The 21,319-nt window shown below is 41.1% G+C and overlaps 1 protein-coding gene across 4 annotated transcripts in view; it reads left to right on the forward strand.

Annotated features, from left to right (window-relative positions):
• The window catches only part of lrrc40 (leucine rich repeat containing 40), a 216,936-nt gene that overhangs the window by 61,281 nt on the left and 134,336 nt on the right, over positions 1 to 21,319 (forward strand). For all 4 annotated transcript variants that reach the window (XM_034180743.1, XM_034180742.1, XM_034180741.1 and 1 more), the window contains exons 6-7: positions 5,633 to 5,772; positions 12,680 to 12,852. In XM_034180743.1, the coding sequence (XP_034036634.1) occupies positions 5,633 to 5,772; positions 12,680 to 12,852 (313 nt within the window). The remainder of the gene's footprint in view (positions 1 to 5,632; positions 5,773 to 12,679; positions 12,853 to 21,319) is intronic.

Here is a 21,319-nt window from a genome sequence, read left to right on the forward strand (position 1 = left end):
TCTTGGCATGTGTCCTTAATGGATTCGAATGTTTATCTCTTGATTACTACATCAGTCATAATTCTGGCTTGATGTGTAGGTAAGTTCTGCGAACACACACTGGTGCCACATGTTGCGGCATTCGCCATCTGTATTATAATAACCAAGTGTTCATATAAAATCCTTAGAAGATTGCCTTGCATCAGTGAGAAGTTGGATGTCTAGAAACTTCCTACTTTTAAACTCTGATAAGACTGAAATGATGGTTCTTGGTCCAGTGAGACATCAATATTAATTTGACCAGCTAACGCTTAGCCTAGGCTCGTGTGTCATACATCACACTGACAAAGTGAGGAACCTTGGGGTAATTTTTGATCCTACATTGTCCTTTGACCTCCACTTTAGAAATATTACTAGGACTGCTTTCTTCCACCTGCGAAATATAGCGAACATTTGTCCCATCCTGTCTATGGCTGATGCTGAGACCCTGATCCATGCATTTATCTCTTCTAGATTGGACTACTGCAATGTTCTATTTTCTGGTTTACCGCAATCTAGCATTAGGGGTCTCCAATTGGTTCAAAATACTGCAGCCAGACTTTTGACACAAAGCAGAAACTTCAACCACATTACACCCATTTTGGCGTCTCTTCACTGACTTCCTGTGCCAGTGAGATGAGATTTTAAGGTTCTGCCACTAGTCTATAAAATTGTTCACGGACTGGCACCTCCCTACCTAGCTGACCTAATTAAACCTTACGTACCTAATTAAACCTTACGTACGAGTGGATGAACTGGAACAGTACACAAGGATGGAAGATGTTATTGTAACAGAATTGAACACCAGACATCGGTCATATGCCAGCCAGCAGCACAAGCGTTGAATCGCCGGGTTTAGCAGACCAGCAACTTCTTTTCCTCAAATGACATCCATATTAACAACAGTCACTCCCAAACATCCCGAACATCTGACCAAAACAACAACAACAAAAATGTCGACATAGCAAGACGAGCCAGAATCCTTTGGAAACAACAGAAAATACAAGCGACTTGGACGAGGAAGTGTTGATTAAATTAAATGGAACCCCAGGCTAAAGTCATGATGGTAAGGGAGCTTTCAGACTTGGATAATTTTAAGTGATTTGGTATTTGTTTATTATTGGTCATGACTGTATTGTATAAACTTGGGTTTAATCAATTTTTGGAAATGATGATTTAATGGAAAAGAAATTGCTTGATTCTGAGATAAACTTGGACCCTGAGGGCCACATATAGAGTAAAATTTTGATAACTTTAAGTGATTGTATATTAAGGTGGAAATGTTCTTTATTGATCCTTTATTCTTTATTCTGAGCAACCTTTATCAACTTCATGAAATTAGACTTAAGTTAACTGCTTTTTTGGATTTTATTATTATATTATGTGATGTCAGTTGATTATTTTGAATTTACTTCAGCACAGGAGCTCAATTAAAATAAATAAAAAAATAAAAAATGTGATTGCACCGAACATAGTTTTCATAATATTGAATATAATATAGATCTGGATCATTTTTTTCTTAAAAGTATTATTCATCATTGTAAATATTTTTACTGAAGAACAATTTAAGGATTATTCTTTGACAAATTGGATATTCTCCATTATATATTTAATAGTAGAAGTCTTCTTACAAACTCTTCAAAAATTCAGGACTGTTTAGAATTTATAAACTCTGTGTTTTGTATGGGATTGTATACAGTTCACACGTCAGTATCAGTATCACACGTCCAACTAGGATAACACTGAATACATCGACACTTGCTGACAATATAACAAATGCTACTGTAGGGAACATAACGGGTGGACTAATCACTAGTGATGTCAGTGATCATTTGCCGACTTTTGTTGCTTTCCAATTATCAGTTGATAAAACTGATCAAAAGCAACATGAAATTTCAAGAGAAAAATAACTGATGTTATTATTGAAAACCTCAGGAATGGGCTTAATGCATCAAAAGTGGTGTGATATTTATAGTGAGGATATTGACAAATATAGGAATTATTTATTCTATTATTTCCAACTTGCATGATAAACATTGCCCTTTTGTGTCTATCTTTTGTGTGTGACTTAAAATTCTTCTTTTTACTTATAAGGTTTTGAATAATCAGGTCCCATCTTATCTTAGGGACCTCATAGTACCATATCACCCCAATAGAGCGCTTTGCTCTGACTGCAGGCTTACTTGTAGTTCCTAGGGTTTGTAAGAGTAGAATGGGAGGCAGAGCCTTCAGCTTTCAGGCTCCTCTCCTGTGGAATCAGCTCCCAATTCAGATCAGGGAGACGACACCTTCTCTACTTTTAAGATTAGGCTTAAAACTTTCCTTTTTGCTAAAGCTTATAGTTAGGGCTGGATCAGGTGACCCTGAACCATCCCTTAGTTATGCTGCTATAGACTTAGACTGCTGGGGGGTTCCCATGATGCACTGAGTGTTTCTTTCTCTTTTTGCTCTGTATGCACCACTCTGCTTTTAATCATTAGTGATCGATCTCTGCTCTCTTCCACAGCATGTCTTTTTCCTGGTTCTCTCCCTCAGCCCCAACCAGTTCCAGCAGAAGACTGCCCCTCCCTGAGCCTGGTTCTGCTGGAGGTTTCTTCCTGTTAAAAGGGAGTTTTTCCTTCCCATTGTCGCCAAGTGCTTGCTCACAGGGGGTCGTTTTGACCGTTGGGGTTTTTCCGTAATTATTGTATGGCCTTGCCTTACAATATAAAGCACCTTGGGGCAACTGTTTGTTGTGATTTGGCGCTATATAAATAAAATTGATTTGATTTGTGTCAAAAATTGGAAATAAGCAAAAAACTGAAACCTTGGGTCACAAAGGAACTCCAGAATGCATGTAAAAAGAAAAACTTTTTATATAAACAGTTTATAAAACTCAGAACAAATTAAGCTGAAAGAAAATATAAACAATTTAACTAACATTATGAGATCTTGTAAGAAGCAGTACTACAGCAATTTATTGGAAAAAATAAAAAACATTAAAGGCACCTGGAAGCTTTTAAATGAAATCATTAAAAAGAAAAATGTTGTTAAAGATTATCCAGCTTATTTTTTATACAAATTCTGACACAACTGTAAAAGAAAATAAAGTTATTGCAGATCATTTCAGTGAGTATTTTACTTAGTAAATTCGATTTTATCCTCGAAAATGTGTTCTTTGGACAACAGTAAAAAAAAATTAACACAATTCTGGATTCAGTGTATATTAAAGAAACATGAAAATTAAATAGACATAGTTCATAAGCTAAAAGGAAAAAAATCAACTGACAGTTAAAACTTTGATATGTTTTTGATAAAGAATATTATTGAATGCATTATTAAACCTTTAACTTATTTTTGTAATTTGTCATTAAAGACTGGGAAATTTCCTTACAGAATGAAAATAGCTTAAGTGATACCACTGTTCAAATCTTGCGACAAACATGTCTTTTCAAACTACAGGCCAATCTCATTATTACCATAATTTTCCAAAATTCTTGAAAAGATATTTGTAAAGAGGTTGAACGATTTCATAACTAAACATCATCTATTCAGTGAATAGCAGTATGGATTTAGGAAAAAATCGTACTACTTCACTGGCTTCAGTTGATTTTGTTGAACAAATTACAAATGCAATCGAGAAGAAGCAATACTCTGTAGGGGTTTTCTTTGATATGCAGAAAGCATTTGATACTATAGATCAGTGTTTTTCAACCTTTTTTGAGTCGCGGCACCCTTTTTATATTTACAAAATCCTGCGGCACACCACCAACTAAAATAATATTATAATTCTATTACCTCTGGTTTTGCGCAAAACCCAATTATCGCAATAGAAAATCGATACAGAAAACATCGCATTTCGAAAATCCTCAAGCATTTTGCGCTCTGATCTCAAGTAGGGCTGTCACGATTAGAAATTTCTGGAGACGATTAATTGTCAGACAAATAATTGCGATTGAGGAATATATTGTCTATTTTTTTTTTCTTTTTTTCCCCTTCTTTATATTCTACTATTGTAGTATAATTACACAACTCTGGAAGAACGTTTGGCTTCTGTGAGTGGAGAAACTGGGAATGGTGCAACATTTTTATTTTCATCTTCATTTTACATACAGTCCCAACTTTTTCTGATTTGTGGTTGTTTCTGTTGCATTTCTGAAATTGTTTCTCCTCATCAGTCACGTTTTGTGCTTAAACACTACATTAAGCTTAAGATTGAACAAATAAATACCTTTGGAAAATAACAGCTGTTAAAGTTCAGAGTTCTCACCTGCTTTTTGTGATCTGTGCGTTTGAACATTTTTTTTGTGTGTGTATCTCAGTTCATTCATATATTCTCATTTTTTAAATATGTTTTTAAAGATATTTGACCGTTTATTTCATCTCATGATCTCATAAATTCAGCATATGACGCGCACATGGTGTGAACAGGGCGGTAACGGCAGAATCACACCTTTAGAGAAAGTTCAGAGAGAAGTAAAAGCTTCACGTTTTCGTTTTGTTAACATGTTCACTCCATTTAAAATCCTCTCTCTGCTCCGCGCTCGCTGCGCACTGAACGTGTCGCGCTTGCATTCAGGAATCTCCCTCACCCACCCCCTCCCCTCCCTGACCCACCCCCTCCCTCGCAGCCTGCAGCCTGTTAACTCCGCGCGCGTGCACACACAGGCACAGACACACACACCGACAGCTCCGCATTTTAGACGGCTTTTGAAGAAGACGGTACTGTTTTAATCGGCCGTCAGTCTCCATGTTATTGTCCCAATAATTTATTTTATTGATAAATTAAGCTGGAGAACTCATATAAATTATGTTAAATCTAAAATCTCAAAAGCCATTGTAATTCTGTACAAAGCACAAGACTTTCTCTCCCACCATTCCTTAGTTACACTATATCATTCATTACTTGTCCCATATATGACCTGTTGCATTGCGGTTTGGGGAAACGCATATAAAACATACAAATACAATATTTTTATTACAAAAGAGAGCTAAAAGAGTTATAAGTAGTAAACCATATCATGAGCCAACAAACCCACTATTTGTATGTTTACACATTTTGAAATTCTGGGACTTGGTTAATTATATTACAATACAAATCATGTATAAAGTTAAAAATAAACTTTTGCCTCAACTTGTCGAGGATCTGTTTAAAACGAGGGAGTCCAGCTATAATTTGAGAGGAACATTATTATTATTTGATAGATTAAAGATTCGAACTATTGTAAAAAAGTCATTGTGTTTCCGTAAAAAGTGTAAAAATTTGGAATGACTGTTATATCATTAAATTATGTGGTACTTTAGTTGACATAAAAAGACTTTATAAAAACAGCTGTTTTTTAATGTTACTGTTTTTTTTTGTGTGTGTTGCACTGTTGTTTGTTCTGTTGTGTTGAGATATTTTAGTTCACTGATTAATCTATATTGTCTCTGGTTGTTTTTTGCTTTTTTGGTATTTGTTGATATGAGTGTACATATATATGTATACATGTGTATATAGCAAACAGTAAAAGGGGTGAGTGTTTCTAAGCTTTTGCTTCAGCCTACACCGTTTTGGCCCCACAAAACTGGGAAATTGCCTACATTAAATTTCCTACATTCCTTGTCATTTTTACATGTCTCCTTGCTTCGATAGATGTCAAACTGTTGGACTGCAGCAATAACCAGCTGACTGACATTCCTGTTAGCCTATCTCAGATGGCTGCACTGGAACAGCTGTACCTCAGACACAACAAGCTCCACCTCCTGCCACATCTCCCTGCAACTTCCATCAAGGTAGCTACAGCAACTTCAAGTTTTCCTGGAAATGAATGTCTGTTGTGGTAAATCCTGACAATGTTACACCTTGCTTTGCACACCATGTTAACCCCCAAAACGTGAATCAGCTGCACATCCTGAATTATCCGCAAACTGTGAATTTCAAAATGTGAATACTGAAAAATATCTCCCAAAATGTGAACGCAGGTCTCACAGAATGTGAAAATCATTCATGATGTATATATTCGTAATATCTCTAATATGGAGGTCAAAGGACAATGTAGGGTCCAAAAATTACCGCAAGGTTCCTCACTTTGACAGTGTGATGTATGACACACGAGCTGAAAAGGAAGCTGAGTAGAGCCACTGCTCCTTCACGTTGAAAGGAGCCAACTGAGGTGGTTCGGGCATCTGGTAAGGATGCCCCCTGGGCCCCTCCTAGGGAGGTGTTCCAGGCACGTCCATCTGGGAGGAGACCCTGGAGAAGTCCCAAGATTAGGTGGAGAGATTATATCTCCACACTGGCCTGGGAACGTCTCAGGATCCCCCAGCCAGAGGTGGTCAGTGTGGCCCGGGAAAGGGAAGTCTGGGGTCCCCTGCTGCAGCTGTTGTCCCGCGACCTAATCCCAGATAAGTGGTTGAAGATGAGATGGGATGAATGAATCAAATCACTCACTCACTTGTCAAGAAGCCCCGCCTGTATTGTCTCAATGAGGACGGTAAATAAATGTTGAAATGGCTAGAAAAAAATGATTTCATCATGAGGTTTACAGTGGGGGAAGTAAGTACTTGATCCACTGTCAATTTTGCAGGTTTTCCCACCTACAAAGAATGTACAGGTCTGTAATTTTTATCGTAGGTTCACTTCAATTGTGAGAGACAGAAAAACTCCCTTTTAACAGGAAGAAACCTCCAGCAGAACCAGGCTCAGGGAGGGGCAGTCTTCTGCTGAGACTGGTTGGGGCTGAGGGAAAGAACCAGGAAAAAGACATGCCGAGAAGGGGGGCAGAGATCGATCACTAATGATTAAATGCAGAGTGATGCATACGGAGCAAAAAAAGAAAGAAACAGTGCATCATGGGAACCCCCCACAGTCTACGTCTAAAGCAACATAACCAAGGGATGGTCCAGGGTCACCCGATCCAGCCCTAACTATAAGCCTTAGCGAAAAGGAAAGTTTTAAGCCTAATCTTAAAAGTAGAGAGGGTATCTGTCTCCCTGATCTGAATTGGGAGCTGGTTCCACAGGAGAGGAGCCTGAAAGCTGAAGGCTCTGCCTCCCATTCTACTCTTACAAACCCTAGGAACCACAAGTAAGCCCGCAGTCTGAGAGCGAAGCGCTCTAATGGGGTAATATGGTACTACGAGGTCCCTAAGATAAGATGGGACCTGATTATTCAAAACCTTATAAGTAAGAAGAAGAATTTTAAATTCTATTCTAGAATTAACAGGAAGCCAATGAAGAGAGGCCAACACGGGTGAGATATGCTCTCTCCTGCTAGTCCCCGTCAGTACTCTAGCTGCAGCATTCTGAACCAACTGAAGGCTTTTTAGGGAACTTTTAGGACAACCTGATAATAATGAATTACAATAGTCCAGCCTAGAGGAAATAAATGCATGAATTAGTTTTTCAGCATCACTCTGAGACAAGACCTTTCTGATTTTAGAAATATTGCGTAAATGCAAAAAGGCAGTCCTACATATTTGTTTAATATGCGCTTTGAATGACATATCCTGATCAAAAATAACTCCAAGATTTCTCACAGTATTACTAGAGATCAGGGAAATGCCATCCAGAGTAACGATCTGGTTAGACACCATGCTTCTAAGATTTGTGGGGCCAAGTACAATAACTTCAGTTTTATCTGAGTTTAAAAGCAGGAAATTAGAGGTCATCCATGTCTTTGTCTGTAAGACAATCCTGCAGTTTAGCTAATTGGTGTGTATCCTCTGGCTTCATGGATAGATAAAGCTGGGTATCATCTGCGTAACAATGAAAATTTAAGCAATACCGTCTAATAATACTGCCCAAGGGAAGCATGTATAAAGTGAATAAAATTGGTCCTAGCACAGAACCTTGTGGAACTCCATAATTAACTTTAGTCTGTGAAGAAGATTCCCCATTTACATGAACAAACTGTAATCTATTAGACAAATATGATTCAAACCACTGCAGCGCAATGCCTTTAATACCTATGACATGCTCTAATCTCTGTAATAAAATTTTATGGTCAACAGTATCAAAAGCAGCACTGAGGTCCAACAGAACAAGCACAGAGATAAGTCCACTGTCCGAAGCCATAAGAAGAACATTTGTAACCTTCACTAATGCTGTTTCTGTACTATGATGAATTCTAAAACCTGACTGAAACTCTTCAAATAGACCATTCCTCTGCAGGTGATCAGTTAGCTGTTTTACAACTACCCTCTCAAGAATCTTTGAGAGAAAAGGAAGGTTGGAGATTGGCCTATAATTAGCTAAGATAGCTGGGTCAAGTGATGGCTTTTTAAGTAATGGTTTAATTACTGCCACCTTAAAAGCCTGTGGTACATAACCAACTAACAAAGATAGATTGATCATATTTAAGATTGAAGCATTAAATAATGGTAGGACTTCCTTGAGCAGCCTGGCAGGAATGGGGTCTAATAAGCATGTTGATGGTTTGGATGAAGTAACTAATGAAAATAACTCAGACAGAACAATCGGAGAGAAAGAGTCTAACCAAATACCGGCATCACTGAAAGCAGCCAAAGATAACGATACATCTTTGGGATGGTTATGAGTATTTTTTTCTCTAATAGTCAAAATTTTGTTAGCAAAGAAAGTCATGAAGTCATCACTAGTTAAAGTTAATGGAATACTCAGCTCAATAGAGCTCTGACTCTTTGTCAGCCTGGCTACAGTGCTGAAAAGAAACCTGGGGTTGTTCTTATTTTCTTCAATTAGTGATGAGTAGAAAGATGTCCTAGCTTCACGGAGGGCTTTCTTATAGAGCAACAAACTCTTTTTCCAGGCTAAGTGAAGATCTTCTAAATTAGTGAGACGCCATTTCCTCTCCAACTTACGGGTTATCTGCTTTAAGCTACGAGTTTGTGAGTTATACCACGGAGTCAGACACTTCTGATTTAAAGCTCTCTTTTTCAGAGGAGCTACAGCATCCAAAGTTGTCTTCAATGAGGATGTAAAACTATTGACGAGATACTCTAGCTCCCTTACAGAGTTTAGGTAGCTACTCTGCTCTGTGTTGGTATATGACATTAGAGAACATAAAGAAGGAATCATATCCTTAAACCTAGTTACAGCGCTTTCTGAAAGACTTCTAGTGTAATGAAACTTATTCCCCACTGCTGGGTAGTCCATCAGAGTAAATGTAAATGTTATTAAAAAATGATCAGACAGAAGGGAGTTTTCAGGGAATACTGTTAAGTCTTCTATTTCCATACCATAAGTCAGAACAAGATCTAAAATATGATTAAAGTGGTGGGTGGACTCATTTACTTTTTGAGCAAAGCCGATAGAGTCTAATAATAGATTAAATGCAGTGTTGAGGCTGTCATTCTCAGCATCTGTGTGGATGTTAAAATCGCCCACTATAATTATCTTATCTGAGCTAAGCACTAAGTCAGACAAAAGGTCTGAAAATTCACAGAGAAACTCACAGTAACGACCAGGTGGACGATAGATAATAACAAATAAAACTGGTTTTTGGGACTTCCAATTTGGATGGACATGACTAAGAGACAAGAATCTAAAAAAAAATCCAGAAAATCACATTGTATGATTTTTAAATAATTAATTTGCATTTTATTGCATAAAATAAGTATTTGAACACCTACCAACCAGTAAGAATTCTGTCGCTCACAGACCTGTTATTTTTTCTTTAAGAAGCCCTCTTATTCTGCACTCTTTACCTGTATTAATTGCACCTGTTTGAACTTGTTACCTGTATAAAAGACACCTGTTCACACACTCAATCAATCACACTCCAACCTGTCTACCACGGCCAAAGATCTGTCTGACACCAGGGACAAAACTGTAGACGTGCACAAGGCTCGGATGGACAACAGGCAAGCAGCTTGGTAGAAGACAACAACTGTTATGATTATTTATTAGAAAGTGAAAGAAACAAAAGATGAATGTCAATCTCCCTCAATCTGGGATTTCATGCAAGATCTCACTTTGTGGGGTAAGGATGATTCTGAGAAAGCTCAGAACTACACAGGAGGACCTGGTAAATGACCTGAAGAGAGCTAGGACCACAGTCACAAAGATTACATTAGTAACACATGATGCTGTCATGGTTTAAAATCCTGCAGGGCAGCAAGGTCCCCCTGCTCAAGCCAGCACATGTCCAGGCCCATTTGAAGTTCACCAGTGACCATCTGGATGATCCAGAGGAGGCATGGGAGAAGGTCATGTGGTCAGATGAGACCAGAATAGAGCTTTTTGGAATCAACTCCACTTACCATGTTTAGAGGATGAGAACAACCCCAAGAAAACCATCCCAACCGTGAAGCATTGAGGTGGAAACATCATACTCTGGGGGTGCTCTTCTGCAAAGGGGACAGGACGACTGCACCGTATTGAAGGGAGGATGGATGGGGTCATGTATTGTGAGATTTTGGCAAACAACCTCCTTCTCTCAGTAAGTAAGAGGAACTAAGGAGGGGCTCCGTAAGAAGCATTTCAAGGTCCTGGAGTGGCCTGTCCAGTCTCCAGACCTGAACTCAATAGAATATCTTTGGAGGGAGCTGAAACTCCAAACCTGAAAGATCTGGAGAAGATCCACATGGAGGAGTGGACCAAAATCCCTGCTGCAGTGTGTGAAAACTTGGTCAAGAACTACAGGAAACATCTGACCTCTGTAATGGCAAACAAATGTTTCTGTACCAAATGTTAAGGTCTGTTTTTCTAGTGAATCAAATACTTATTTCATGTAATAAGATGCAAATGAATTATTTAAAAATCATACAATGTAATTTTGTTAACTTTGTTTTTAGATTCTGTCCCTCACAGTTGAAGTGTACCTACGATAAAAATTAGACCTCTCCATTCTTTGTAGATGGGAAAACTTACAAAATTGACACTGGATCAAATACTTATTTCACCCACTGTATGTCACATGACGACATGATGAAGAGAAAGACCAAAAGATCTACACAGCCACAGCACTCCAATACAAAAAGTTTTATTTAACAAAAGAAAAACATAACGTTTCAGGCGGAAGCCCTTCGTCAGACAGCATATTCCATATCAAACACCTGTCTAAACATTGACATAATTATTTAATGAAGGGCTTCCGCCCGAAACGTTAAGTTTTTCTTTTGTTAAATAAAACTTTTTATATTGGAGCGCTGTGGCTGTGTGGCTCTTTTGGTCTTTCTCTTTGATATTTTCCTGGTCCTGCATGCCTTTTTATGTACTTTGGATGTGCGTGTCTTCATTGCATCACATGACTACATGCTGACAAATAACCAAGAAAATGTCTATAGAGAATATATATTAATATTTAAGACACACTGCAGTCGTTGTCACGTCATCTCCTGTTGTTTCTAATAAATATTTGTTTATTTATGGTGTCTTTTTTTCTGTCGATAAGCAGATATGAATGCATAAATCTGTCCATTCGGCTGCTCACGTTTTGTTCAGGGTCGCCACAGCGGATACAGCTGGATGACTTTGTGGTCTGTCGTGAGAGCAGGTTGAGCCTGGCCTTGAAAGGTGAAGCTTTGCTCTGGAGAAAAGGGGAATGAAAGTCAGTAGAAGCAAGACTGAATACATGTGTGTGAATGAGAGTGAGCTCAGTGGAATAGTGCAGTTACTAGTAGAAGTGGTGAAAGTAGATGAGTTTAAATACTTTGTTAACTGTCAAAAGTAATGGAGAGTGTGGTAGAGAGGTGAAGAAGAAAGTGCAGGCAGGGTGGAGAAAGTTGGCAGGAGTAGCAAAGGTGGCAACTGTTGTTGGTGCCAAAAACCAGACAAAAGACTAGAGGTAACAGGGCCATTGCAGCAGCTACCCTCAGACTTTGGAACAGTCTCCCTTTCCATATTAGGTTTTCCCTGACCCTAGAGTCTTTTAAATCCCCCCTGGGTTTTAGGGGATCCACCATCCTAAATGAGCAGAGCCACCTGTATTTTTTCTTGTTTTTATCACCTGCTGTAATTTTGTTATTTTTAACAAATTTATTTAATTATTATTGGCTGTAACCTGGTGCCCACTTTTGTACAGCACTTTGGTTGACTTCTGTCGTTTTAAATGTGCTTTAGAAATAGTTTGATTTGAGGACTGACTTGTGACCGAAGAATATCAGCAAGAGTGACGGGGAAAGACAGTAGTGAGACCAGCTATGTTGTACGGCTCAGACACGGTGGCACTAACAAAAAGACAGGAGGCGGAGCAGGACGTGGCAGAGCTGAAGATGTTGAGATTCACTTTGGGAGTGACGAGAATAGACAAGATTAGGAATGAACATATCAGAGGGACAGCTCAGGTGGGATGGTTTGGAGACAAAGTCAGAGAGGTGAGATGGAGATGGTTTAGACATGTGCAGAGGATGAACCCAGGGTATATAGGGAGAAGGATGCTGAGGATGGAGCCACCAGGCAGGAGGAGAAGAGGGAGGCCAAAGAGGAGGTTCATGGATGTATTGAGGGAGGACATGAAGGTGGTTAGTGAGACAGAGGAAGATACAGACGACAGGGTGAGATGAAAATGACTGATCTGCTGTGGCACCCCCTAACGGGAACAGCTGTAAGAAGAGTCATATGTGCTGTGGCCAACAGATATATCATTCAGGCTCCAATTTATTTATTTCTCATTTGCTGTCATTGATTTTGATATTTTTCTATCGAACATGTTAACATTTGGAAACAGTTGAAGGCCACACCATGAAGTGTGTGTGTGTGTGTGTGTGTGTGTGTGTAGGAGCTGTATTTTGGTAACAACCATATTGAGAGGCTGGACCCCATGCAGTTGTTGAACCTGACTGAAGTCTCCCTTCTGGAACTCCGGGACAACAAGATCAAAGTTCTTCCTGAAGAGATTACCTTACTGAGCATGCTGACACGCCTAGACCTCACCAACAATGACATCATCACGTAGGTCAAACATGTTCATGATGCCTCATGAACTGTCGGAGCCGTTGAGTGTTTTCTACCTAACAGACTAAGTTAACCAGTGACTGGGGGTCTCTGTAAACTCACATCAGTAAATGACATATAGACGTGTGGGCTTTATTTGCAATGGTCTCCTGTCTCACTATGTACTTTAAGCAGTCTCTGGGTAATGATAGAATTCTGTTGACTGTATTTAAGGTGGATTCTAATAAGATTGGGGAATACAGACGGTATAAAAGATGGACAGATAGCACTACCACACCTTATTAAAACATTTTACTTGTAACTTTACAGTTATAGAGCAGCCATTCGGCTTTGTGTAGACCTGATCTCATCTTCTCAGAAGTGAATCATAGATCGTGATTACCTTCTCACCAAGTTGCTTGCCTGTTGTCCTGTAGGCCATCCCAGCCTTGTGCAGGTGTGCAGTTTTTGTCCCTTATGTCCTTAGACAGCTCTTTGGTCTTAGTTATGGTGGACAGGTTGGAGTGTGATTGAGTGTGTCAACAGGTGTCTTTTATACAGGTAACAAGTTCAAACAGGTGCAGTTAATTCAGGTAAAGAGTGCAGAATAAAGAAAGAAAAACTGAGACCCAGAATTCTTTCTGGTTGATAGGTGATCAAATACTTATTTATGCAATAAATCCAAATTAATTAATTAAATATCATACAGTGTGATTTTCTGATTTTTTTTTTTATTTCTGTCTCACAGTTGAAGTGTACCGTATTTTCTGCACCATAAAGCGCACCGGATTATAAGGCGCGGCCTCAATTAGCGGGTACTTAACCCTTAGAAAAGGCGCACGCTAAAACATATAGTCTACAAAAAAAAAGGTCACGGAAGCAAAACGGTGAGTTTATTTGAACTTTTTAACAACTTTGAACTACCGGTATTTAACAATATTGTACTCACATTATTTTTTATCATGGTTCTGTCACAAATCCATCGAAGTCCTCATCTTCTGTGTCTGAATTGAACAGCTGGGCAATTTCGCCATCAAACACGCCAGGTTCCCGCTCATCTTCCCTCTCATCGCTATCGTTTTTGCCTTCAGCCGAAGGGTGACTGTAGAGACGCTTCTCCCGGCTGTTCTTTGTTCAATGACCCATTGCTTGAGTTGGTCTTCTAGCTGTGGCCACCTGGCTTTGTTTCCGCGGAAACTCCGTTTGGTCTTTTTAACTTGGCGCAGTTCATTTTCTTGTTTCCTCTCACAGCTGCTCTATTACCATGAACAACCGCGTAACTGATAGCCTGCAGTTTGAATTGTGCCTCGTAAGCATGTCTCTTCGCTGGCTCTATTTTCGGGGGTCCTTAGACAAACAAATGTTGTTTTGCAGGATACCTGTAGTATACGATAACTACCGGAGGAGTGGCAGAGGTAAGTGTACGTACCGTGGACTCACGGACTCTTCTCCGATTGGTTTATCGCTGCCAGGGTACGTACTCTACGCTGCCAGCGTACGTACTTTACGTATTACGTCCCTGTGTCAGCGGGAAATGGTCCGATATTCCGACGGTCAAAGACAACGTTGGTCGTTTTTACAGATTTTGGAATTCAGTGCGCACATAAGGCGCACCGGATTATAGGGCGCACGGCCAATTTTTGTGAAAATTTAAGGCTTTTAGGTGTGCCTTATGGTGCCGAAAATACGATACCTATAATAAAAACTACAGACCTCTCCATTCTTTGTAGGTGGAAAACTTGCAAAATTGACAGTGGATCAAATACTTACTTGCTTCACTTCACACACAGAGCCGCTGGTGTACCAAAGAGGTCTCCCATCCAAGTACTAACCAGGTCCCGCACAACTTAGCTTCTGAGATCTGACGAGTTCAGGCTTACACAGGGCAGATGGGCTGCAAGACACCCAGGAATAATGGTGGTAATAATAGGTCGGACTTCTGACACCACCCTGGGAATTTTTCACTCAAAATCAACTCCCATCAGGACACACAGGTTTGTTCTAAATGAAGCAGGATAGAAGGTTCGCAAACTAAATAAACATACGAGGTCTGTTAGAAAAGTATCGGACCTTTTTATTTTTTGCAAAAACCTGATGGAATTGAATCACGTGTGCTTGCATGAGCAAACCTTGAACCTTCGTGCGCATGTGTGAACTTTCTCACGCCTGTCGATTGCATCATTTTCTTGTAAGCAGCCTTTGTGTGAGGACGCGTGCGTGTGTGCGTGCTTGGTGGATTTTCATTTCAAGGAAAATGACGGAACGACTGGAGCAGCGCCGCATCAAATTTTGCCAGAAACTGGGCGACATCCAGGTGGAAACCATTCGGAAGATTCAGACGGCTTTCGGTGACTTTTCGGTCATGTGACTATCCGAGAAATTGTGGAAGAGGTGGGCATGTCACAACATGTCCTGTGAGACTTCAACACGGAGGCGCTTTTGCTCCGCCGTAAGCAGCAGCATGAATTTCACCGCCACTCTTTTCATGGCCAAATCTTCTGTCACAGTGGAATGTACTGAAAAAGTGCTGATATCCACCTCTTCCGCAGTTTCTCGGACAGTCGCACGACGGTCCCACATCACCACAGCGTTCACTTTGGAAATGATCTGGTCATTTCAGCATGTTGATGGCCGCCCGTAGCGTGACTCGCTCTCCACTGTTGTGCGGACGTCTTTAAACCGGTTGTACCGCTCCTTAATCTGTGTGATGCCCAGAATTCGTCACAGAAAGCCGTCTGAATAATCCGAATGGTTTCCACCTGGCTGTCGCCCAGTTTCTGGCAAAATTTGATGCAGCGCTGCTCCAGTCGTTCCGTCTTTTTCCTTGAAATGAAAATCCGCCAAGCACACAACACACGTCCCACACAAAGGCTGCTTACAAGAAAATGATGCAACCGACAGGTGTGAAAAAGTTCACGCATGCACACGAAGGTTCAAGGTTTGCTCATGCAAGCACACATGATTCAAATTCATCATGTTTTTGCAAAAAATAAAAAGGTCCGATACTTTTCTAACAGACCTCGTATTAATAACGATTTATTATAGACCTATTTAGAATGGCACTTTACTGATACCAAATTAAAACACTCATAAGCACCACTCCATGAGGACACCCTTGCGCCACACATTCCACCGTCAGATGCAGCTGTCAGTCCAATACAGCTCTAACAAGCCTTTTACAGCAGCAATGACAAGCATCTGTGCAAGCTGCAGGCAAAGTACATCCAAGCGACCTCACAGGGCGAAGCCTCCAGGAGGAACGTCAGGACAAAGCAGCAGCGGCGTCTGACAGAGCTCACTTCTCTCCACCATGGACCAGTAATTTCAGCAGCATGAAGCTAAGTCACATAACACATACCACTGTGTAGAACTGGACGACACTGCACAAAGCCGAGGAATTGATACCGCACTGGAGCGTCCACCGCCACACAGTACCTCAAGTGCCCAGCATCGCACAGCCAGTGACAACTCCCACAGAGGCCTCAAATACAGCAAAACTTTTCACATGAGCACCCGACAGAGCACACAGTCATGGCCAGCATGTACCTTTCCTCACAGGAATGCGGAAGTGAAACCACCCAAATCAAACCTGCAACAGAACTCCAGCAAGCAAGAGACAGACAAGCTCTCCGCCTGCTTTTATGAGAGCATTCGCCTGCAGTGATTGGCTGGAATCAAACAGCAGCTGAAAATCATTAAGACCCATTCATCCTGCTACAGTCCACCTCCACAAATTGAGTCGTCGCCCCAACGATTTGAAAAACCTAAACCACTCCAACCCATAGCTTAATTAGTACCAACTACATTACACAGGGCCAGAAGGGCCCATGCATACTGCAGACCAGAAGATAGTAAATATTACAGTGATGACCCGCAGTGACCCTAGTTGTCCACCGAAGTGCAACTGCTTCGTTAGCCTGGAGGGAAGAAGTACCTGGCCCCACCGGAGCAGGATCCATCGCAAAAGATGGCACAACCACAACTGGGTCCGCCGGTGGACTCAACTGTGGAGGAGAAGATAGACTCACAACCTCCGCAACCTCTACCTGAGGGACAGGTTGGGTCACCACTTCCCCCAAAACAGGAGTAGACACTGGGTCCTCAGACCCCAACACCAACCACCCGCCATTGCACAACTATTTGCCCTCCGCTGCTCCACATGGGGCGGAGAAGGAACTAAAGCCCCATCAGGGGACTCAACACCCACCCCAACCTTCAACAAAGAGTGATGAACACGTTTGGCTCTGGTTGAGTCATCCTTAGGGTCGATTGCATAAACTGTTCCCTCCTCCTGTGGTGCCCTCAGAACACGATACGTCACAGAGAAACACTGATCCCGGATCTTATGATGCCTCCATACCCCAAAATCTTACCTCCAGACCAACTGGCCCTCCTTCAGAGGAACATCACAGATACACTGATCATGATCTTTCTTGCGGCGCTCTGCAGCAGCCTTTAACCGACCCAGAGCTCCATCAGAAGCCTTCTGTAAGTGGATCAGGTGCTCCTGGACCCGCTCATGAACAAAGCCACTAACAGGCTTTTGAACACAGAAAATCAACTGGGCATCTCAGCTCCTGACCAAACATCAAAACAAGGGACTGCAGATGTAAATTAGCCTAAGGCTAACTCTTGTGCAATGCATCAAATGGTGACATTTATGTTTTAATTGCACATGGTCCCTTTCAAATAAATTGAAATTGAAATCAGCAGAAAAGGGAACTCACCAGTTGCCTGATGTGGAGTAGTGTTGTAAGCATGTAGAACCTGGGTCAGCCAGGAACCCCAATCACACTTCCGAGACACAGGCAATGTATGCATGAAATCATGAAGCATTCTATTAAAATGCTCACATTGCCCATTCCCAGATGGATGGCACGGGGTAATACGGGACTTTTCTGTGCCATAAAAGCCACATAACTGCTGAATCAATACACTCTCAAAACTCTGTCCCTGATCAGAGTGTATCCGAGCTGGTCCTCCAAACTTTGAAAACCACTTGGTAACCAAAGCTTGAGCTACTGTAGCGGCTCGGTGATCACGAGTAGGGACTGCCCATGTGTACTTACCGAAGATGTCAGTCCTATCAAGAACGTTTTCTATTCCACCATGGCTAGGCTCTAAAATGGTAAAACCAATGGCAAGAATCTCATTAGGCCGGGACAGCACTGTGAGCCACTGGTTGACTCACCTTGACCACCTGGCACCTCTCACATGCCTGGTACCACTCTGCCACCTCAGCAAACATCCTTGGCCAGTAACACTGCTCCAAGGTCCTCTCAATCCCTTGATGACCATGCCCCTGATGAACCTCAGGCAACACATTGACTTTTAATGCCACAGGCAACAGCTACTGTAACACAGCCTCAGCCCCATCCGGCCTCAACACCTGATGATACAAACACCATCCCTCTCAACCAACCTGTCCCACTGCCGGAGCATAACCCGGGTTGACTGCAACACCCGTTTCTGCTCCACCTTATTAGGACGCCTTTTAGGTTCCCAGAATGCTAAAGCTTCCTGATTAACTGAGTCAGCACACGGAACTGCAGCCAAGTCAGATGGAAGACAATAGGACAAGATTGGGACAACAGCTTGCATTACATCCACCTTGTCTCCCTGCCAAACTTGCTGCAACGGCTCCGGAAGCCGTGCGGCACCAACCACTACTTGGGAGTCCTGTGCCCCATGAGGGTGCTGACAAGAAAAGGCATCAGCGCTCTTCTTGCTGTGACTTAACCTCAAAATCAAATGAGGCAAGTCGTGCTGCCCAGCATTGCTCAGCGGCTCCAGTCTTTGCAGATGACAAATGACTCAACAGATTGTCAGTATACTCAATGCACTTATAGCCCAACAGATACTCCTGACACTTCTCAGTCATCGTCCACTTGAGTGCCAAAAACTCCAACTTCACGGAGCTAATTGAATGAATAAATGAATGGATGGTTTATTCAGCACGCACAAACAATCTCTCATTTACAAAACAAGTCAAGAGAAAACAAAAATTAAAACATATAGAACAAAACTCATATAATTTACCAATTTAGTGTGGCTGAAAGGGTGTGGGCAGAAGCTTATATACGCCCACCCTGTACATCAGTTTCTGTGTACAAACAAAAAAATAAACGCAAAAAACAAATACCAGTCAGTAATGTAACACAGTGAAACAATATACAGTTATAGACTTTTGATGAGGTGTACCCGTGATTATGCGGACCTGGTCAGGTTGTGGTTCACCGAGGCCTTGGCCGAGTGTATTGCTTCTTCTCTATTGCATTTGTAACTTGTTCCACAAAGTCTATTAAAGCCAAGGAAGTTGTTTGATTTTTTTTCTGAAACCATACTGATGTTTAAGTATATGATGTTTTTCTATAAAATAGTTCATCCTCTTTAAAAGTATTTTTTCCAGAATTTTAGAAAACTGTGGTAACAAAGAGATTGGCCTATAATTTGGGGAAAAAAAAAAAAAAAGTTTATCACCAGATTTAAACCTTAGCAATTTTCATTCTGGAGGGAAATTTCAAAAAATCATGAGTGACAGATTACAAATATATGTTAAAGGTTTAATAATACAGTCAATAATGTTGTTAATCAAAACCATATCAAAGCTATCAGTGGATTTTTTCCCCTTAATTTTGTGAACTAATGAAAAATTTCTTTTTCATCCGTTTCTCTAATAAACATTGAATCCTGAATTTTATTAATTAATTTACAGTTATCCAAAGAACACTTTGTCGTAGTTACAATTGAGTTTGATAAAAAATTTTTTAACAACATTAACAAAATAATCATTAAAATAATCAGCAATAATTTTATTTCCTTTTACAATTTTATCAGAGTCTATATAAAAGATGGTTAATCTTTAACAACTTTTTTCTTTTTAATGATTTCGCCTAAGAGCTTCCAGGTTCCCCTAATGTTAGTTTTATTTTTCTCCAACAAATCACAGTAATACTGCTTCTTACACAATCGCAGAATGTTTAATTTATTTTTATATGTCATATTTTCTATCGGCTTCATTAGTTCTAAATTTTAAAAACTGCTTATACAATAAATTTTTCTTCTTACATCCATTCAGGAGTCCCTTTGTTACTCAAGGTTTATCAGTCCTTTGTGTATCTCTGGTTTTTGGCACCTTGTATGGGCTTAACTTTACCACCCTGTTCCAGGGACAACACTGCTCCCAGCCCCCAATAGCTAGCATCCACCTCCAAAATAAATGGGAGAGTAAAATCAGCATAAGCCGGCACGGGTGCGGAGGTAAGTCCAGCTTTCAACGCCTCACAGCTATGCCCACACACCTGTGTCCAAGGACCCAAAACTGGTTGATCCACCCAGTTGGGCTTCACCCCAGCCAACTCAGCTACCAACTTATGACACACTTATCAGAGATGACATGCCCCAAATAACGCCCTTCCTGCTGGAAAAAGGCACACTTCTTGAGTTTGACCTTTAACCCCTCGTGCTGCAAATGCTTCAGCACCACCCTCAACCTTGTTGCTCAATGGTAGAGGAAAAAAAACACAATGTTATCTAAAAACAACAGGGACAGACACTGCTGGTCACCAGAAATTCTCTGCATCAATCTCTGAAAGGTACCAGGATCATTGAAAACCACACATCTGAACACCGCGTTCCACCCGCACCAAAGCCGGGGATGCCAGCAGTCCAGCAGGCAGGCCAGACTCCACAGACTCAAACAGGGCCGCACCACCAGAATGCCGCTCTGAGCACGTGGTCTCAGAGCAGCATGATCTCAGAGCGTCGATCAGACAGGCCATGAGCTTCATGACACTTTTGAAACGCCTGCGTGATGCACTTGATGGCTTCAGTCACACCGGCAAATCAAACAAGGAAACCCCATACTGCCCAAAAAGTTCCCCAAAACACCTGTGGATGACATTCATCCCCAGGACCCCAGGAACATACCAGGAGTGTCTTTAACCATCAAGATGCCGTACGTTGGCAACAGCTTACCACAAAGCTCCATGTCTAACTCAAAATAGCCAAGTTAAGGGATGGCCAAACCATTGGCCGCTCTAAGATGGAGCCATTAACAAGAATTCACCCACCCCGAACCCCACGGCTCAAACTGCCAACAGAAAAGAGACTCTGCAATAGTTGACATCTAGGGTTGAGTATCGAGAACCGGTTCTTTTTGGGTATTGTTAAGAAATGATTTGTTCCACTGATATCAATAATGTTTTTGCTGAATGATTCCCTTATTGGGCCTTGTTTTTGAGGGTGTTTTGTCAGGAAAATGATCATTTCTCTACGTTGATTGCAGACCCTGCAGTGGCTCTGTAATCAACTGCTTCTGCATCGCGACTCTACTTTGAAGCGTGAACCAATGAAGCAATGCTTTGATCCACTGGCTTGTTGGTTCTTTGTTTTATTTTGCTTTCTTAGTTTTTCCCCGCTAAAACCCTAAAGAGTATATGTCTGTGAGTAATATTTACCTTTTTATGTTAAACCGACCTGTTAT

This window comes from Thalassophryne amazonica, chromosome 10 (assembly GCF_902500255.1).
Source record: "Thalassophryne amazonica chromosome 10, fThaAma1.1, whole genome shotgun sequence".
NCBI classification, from domain to species: Eukaryota; Metazoa; Chordata; class Actinopteri; order Batrachoidiformes; family Batrachoididae; genus Thalassophryne; species Thalassophryne amazonica.